This window comes from Bison bison, unplaced genomic scaffold (assembly GCF_000754665.1).
Source record: "Bison bison bison isolate TAMUID 2011002044 unplaced genomic scaffold, Bison_UMD1.0 scf7180017863055, whole genome shotgun sequence".
Taxonomy (NCBI): domain Eukaryota; kingdom Metazoa; phylum Chordata; class Mammalia; order Artiodactyla; family Bovidae; genus Bison; species Bison bison.
In genome coordinates, this window is record NW_011493627.1 from 21,810 (window position 1) to 26,866 (window position 5,057).

The 5,057-nt window shown below is 44.8% G+C and overlaps 1 protein-coding gene across 3 annotated transcripts in view; it reads left to right on the forward strand.

Moving 5' to 3' along the window:
- The window catches only part of GLYAT (glycine-N-acyltransferase), an 18,813-nt gene extending 13,958 nt beyond the window's left edge, over nucleotides 1-4,855 (forward strand). Inside the window, exons 3-4 of one of the 3 annotated variants that reach the window (XM_010833180.1) lie at nucleotides 4,158-4,427; nucleotides 4,466-4,855. In XM_010833180.1, the coding sequence (XP_010831482.1) occupies nucleotides 4,158-4,427; nucleotides 4,466-4,586 (391 nt within the window). In that variant the 3' untranslated portion in view covers nucleotides 4,587-4,855. Of the gene's footprint in view, nucleotides 1-2,386; nucleotides 3,338-4,157 lie in introns of those variants that run through there. The other 2 variants (XM_010833177.1, XM_010833178.1) reach the window with 2 other exon arrangements.
- Nucleotides 4,856-5,057: the final 202 nt, after the last annotated feature.

Genomic DNA, 5,057 nt, shown 5'->3' on the forward strand with positions numbered 1-5,057 from the left:
AGTTGGTGATGGACAGGGAGGCCTGTTGTGCTGCGATTCATGGGGTCGCAAAGAGTCGGACACGACTGAGTGACTGATCTGATCTGATCTGAAGAATTTTCCAAAGTTTGTTGTGATCCACACAGTCAAAGGCTTTAATATAGTCAATGAAGCTGATGTAGATGTTTTTCTGGAATTCTCTTGCTTTTTCTATGATCCAACAGACGTTGACCATTTGATTTCTGGTTCCTCTGCCTTTTCTAAATCCAGATTTTACATCTGGAAGTTCTCAGTTCACGTACTGTTAGAGCCTAGCTTGAAGGGTTTTGAGCATTACCTTGCTAGCATGTGAAATGAGTACAATTGTGTGATAGGTTATACATTCTTTGGCATTGCCTTTTTTTGGGATTGAAATGAAAACTGACCTTTTCCAGTCCTATGGACAATGCTGAGTTTTCCAAATTTGCTGTCATATTGAGTGCAGCACTTTCACAGCATAATACTTTAGGATATTAAATAACTCAGTTGGAATTCCATCACTTCCACTTGCTTTGTTCATAGTAATGCTTCCTAAGGCCCACTTGACTTTGTACTCCAAGATGTCTGGCTCTAGATGAGTGATCACACCTTTGTGGTTATATGGGTCATGAAGACCTTTTTTGCATAGTTCTATGTACTCTTGCCAACTTTTGTTAATCTCTTCTGCTTCTGTTAGGTACTTACTGTTTCTGTCCTTTATTGTGCCCATCTTAGCTTGAAATGTTTCCTTTGTATCTCCAATTTTATTGAAGAGATCCCTAGTCTTTCCCATTCTATTCTTTTCCTCTATTTCTTTGCACTGATCACTGAGGAAGGCTTTCTTGTCTCTCCTTGCTATTCTTTGGAACTCTGCATTCAGGTGGGTATATTTTTCCTTTTCTCTTTTGCCTTTTGCTCTTCTTCTTTTCTCAGCTGTTTGTAAGGCCACCCCAGATGACCATTTTGGTTTTTGCATTTCTCTTTCTTGGGGATGATTTTGATCACTGCCTCCTATACAGTCCATAGTTCTTCAGGCACTCTGTCTATCAGATATAATCTTTTGAATCTATTCCTCACTTCCACTGTACAATCATAAGGGATTTGATTTAGATCATACCTGAATGGCCTAGAGACTTCCCTGTAGCTCAAACGGTAAAGAATCTGCCTGCCATGCAGGAAACCAGGGTTCGATTCCTGGGTTGGGAAGTTCCTCTGGAGAAGAGAATGGCAATCCACTCCAGTATTCTTGCCTGGAGAATTCCATGGACAGAGAAGCCTGGTGGGCTACAGTCCGTGGGGTTGCAAATAGTCGGACATGACTGAGCGACTAACATACATACATAAATGGCCTACTGGTCTTCCCCACTTTCTTAAATTTAAGTCTGAATTTTGCAATAAGGAATTCATGATCAGAGCCACAGTCAGCTTCTGGTCTTGTTTTTGTTGACTGTATAGAGCTTCTCCATCTTTGGCTGCAAAGAATATAATCAATCTGATTTCAGTGTTGACCATCTGGTGATGTCCATGTGTAGAGTCATCGCTTGTGTTGTTGGAAGAAAGTGTTTGCTATGACCAGTGTGTTCCCTTGGCAAAACTCTGTTAGCCTTTGCCCTGCTTCATTCTGTACTCCAAGGCCAAACTTGCCTATTACTCCAGGTAGCTCTTGACTTCCTACTTTTGCATTCCAGTCCCCTATAATAAAAAGGACATCTTTTTTTGGGTGTTAGTTCTAGAAGCTCTTGTAGGTCTTCATAGAACCATTCAACTTCCGCTTCTTCAGCATGGGCAACCTGTTTTTGGTGGGTTTCAGTGTCCTCCTGTCAATGGTGTTCAAAAGCTAGTTGAAATTTTGGTGCTCTTGCAGTAGGAGATGAGTGCTTGTCCTTCTATTCCTCCATCATGATTTGATCTCTCCATTAACTCTAAAAAAAAAAAAGATTTTATTAATTATTTATTTTTGGCTGTGCTGGGTCACTGTTGCTGTGCAGGTTTTCTCTCACCACCAGTGTGGTGACTGGGGGCTACTCTGTCATCATAGTACACAGGCTTCTCATTGCAATGGCTTCTCTTTGTGCAGAGTGTGGCTCTAGAGTGTGTGGACTCAGTAGTTGCCCATGAGCTCTAGAGTGTGGGTTCCATATTTGTGGCACAAAGCCTTAACTGTTCCGGCTAGGGACCGAAACCCGTATCTCCTGCATCGGCTGGTGGATTCTTTACCACTGAGCCACCAGGGGAGCCCCGTTGACCATGAACCCTTGAGATAGTCCTTTGAGATTCTGGGGAAGCCTGGGAGGCTAAAGTAAAAGGCTTTGACTTCAAAGGACAGGGACACAAGGGCTTGAATGCCATTTCGATGTTATGGGCTATTCTTTCTTTTAATTCCCAATAGCCACCAAAAGATGTTGACACTCTCAACCCTGGATCCTGCCCATGCTGTCTTGGTGAATAAACTCTGGTATTTCGGTGGCAATGAAAGGAGCCGGAGGTTCATCGAGCGCTGTATCCAGACCTTCCCCAGCACATGCCTACTGGGGCCCGAGGGGGCCCCTGTGTCCTGGATGCTGATGGACCAGACGGGAGAGCTGCGGATGGCAGGCACCCTGCCTGAGTACCGGGCCCAGGGGCTCATCTCCTACATCTCCTGTGTCCAGGTCCAGACTCTGGACAAACTTGGCTTCCCCTTGTATTCCCACGTAGACAAGGCCAATCACATCATGCAAAAAGTGTGCTCCAACATGCAGAGTATCTTTGTGCCCAACGGCTGGAACCAATGGAACTTTGTGCCTCTGTAAAGCTGCCCTGAACACAAGAGAGCATTGAACAAATGCAGAATGTGGCTGGAGGAGCCAACAGAGAGAAAATACAGTGTAATGAAGGGCGATGAAATGGCTTGACCTCTGAGCAAGCAGTGATGGGTGGTGAACAAGACAGATTCAGTCTCTGTGCTCAAATACGTCCCAGAATTTCCTTGTTTCCTCAGTAGGAAACAGACCAGGTACCCAGCTGTCGGTTCCTGGATGCTTTCACCATCCTTGTCATGATTTATACTTAGTTGCATGCTTTTCTACATTGGTCTTCCTGGAACTCTTAGATCATTAACTCTTTCCAGTTTGCCAGAAGTGTTGTAATATTTTGTGGGCTTTATGATGAATTTTTCCCCTCTGACTTTCTATGACTTTTTAATTGGCTGGAGAGTGACCTGTCCATTAAGTAGATCTTTGAAGATCCTCCTATCTCAGGTCATTTCTTAAGCCTTATATTATAATCACATGAAATATATTATACAAATACACTATACATTTCTCTATCTATCTATAAAGGTGTTGTTATTGTTTAGTCACTAAGTCATATCTGACTCTTTTGTGGCCCCATGGACTGTAGCCCCCCAGGTAGCTCTGTTCATGGGATTTCCCAGCAAGGATACTGGTTTGGATTACCATTTCCTTCTCCAGGGGATCTTCCCAACCCAGGGATCAAACCTGAGTCTCCTGCGTTGAAAGCAGATTCTTTACCACTGAGCCACTAGAGAAGCCATTTACATACACACACACACACACACACACACACACACACACACACACACACACATAATGCAGCATAGAAAATTAAAAGAGAAAAATTGACTGGTATCAGTATCCTTTCTTGCAACATCTACTGAAACTGTGCAAACCCCTGTGCCCTTGTCTTTTGAAGTAAAATGCTGACTCAAGAGTTAATGATTGGAAAATGTGAAGATGTGGAAACAAAGAATAACTGTTGGGTTAGGGGACAGGTAACAATTTAGAATAAAATTCTACCATATTACAGAATCACTGAACTCACAGTTCCCTGAAAGGTATAGATAAAGGTATAGACAAAGGCCTGACACACATTCCTAAGGGGTTTTTACAGGAAGAAGACCCCCTCCAAATGAAAACCGCTGACCACAAGAACAAAGATCCTAGACTGGTTGAAACGAGAAGGTTGATGATGCTTGAAACTTCACTTTGATGCCAATTGATCCAAGAACTGTGCACGCTGACCACACCCTGCTCCCTGAACACTATAAACCCTCTCACTACCCTGTCCAGCATGGGCCACATGGTCTCCAAGGCAGTAGCCCACTCTGGCCTCCTTTGTCTGGTCAAGCAACTAAAGCTACTCGTTTCTGCTTCACTCAGAACTCTGCACATTGCTGTTTGGCACCAGGGAACAGAGGCTGAGTTTCAGCAACACTGTCCCAGGAAAAGATACCAACGTTGTTTCTGTCAAGACTTTCCTGCTGGTCATGTGATTAAGAGTCCGCCTTGCAATGCAGGGGCCATAGGTTTGATGCCTGGTCAGGGAACTATGATCCCACATGCTAAGAGGCAGCTAAGCCTTCATGGTACAGCTAGAGAAAGACTGCACGCCCCCTCAGGAAGAGCCCACACATCCAACCAAGAGTCCAGATGTCAGGAAGAGCCCACACATCCAACCAAGAGTCCAGATGTCAGGAAGAGCCCACACATCCAACCAAGAGTCCAGACATCAGGAAGAGCCCACACATTACAAAGGAGACCCAACTCAGCCAAGAACAAAATTGTTCCTGTCGACTGAAATATCAATAAAAACGCACAAGGTGCAAGGTGTGGGCTTCAGATTCACTGTGGGATTTTCTGAGGACTCGCCTGTGAGACAGCCCCTCAGATGACTGAGGAATTCCTCCAGAGGGGTAACGGGGTTGGGGTGGGGGAAATATACAGATGAACTTATTTACAAAACAGAAACAGACTCACAGCCTTCGAGAAAGAATTGATGGTTACTGTGGGGAGGGGAGGGGAGAGGGATAGGGGATTTGGGGTTGACAGGTACACACTGCTGTATTTAAAATGGATGACCAACAAGGCCCTGCTAAGTCGCTTCAGTCATATCCGACTCTGTGTGACCCCATAGACGGCAGCCCACCAGGCTCCCCGTCCCTGGGATTCTCCAGGCGAGAACACTGGAGTGGGTTGCCATTGCCTTCTCCATTGTGTGAAAGTGAAAAGTGAAAGTGAAGTCACTCAGTCACGTCCGACTCTTAGCGACCCCATGGACTG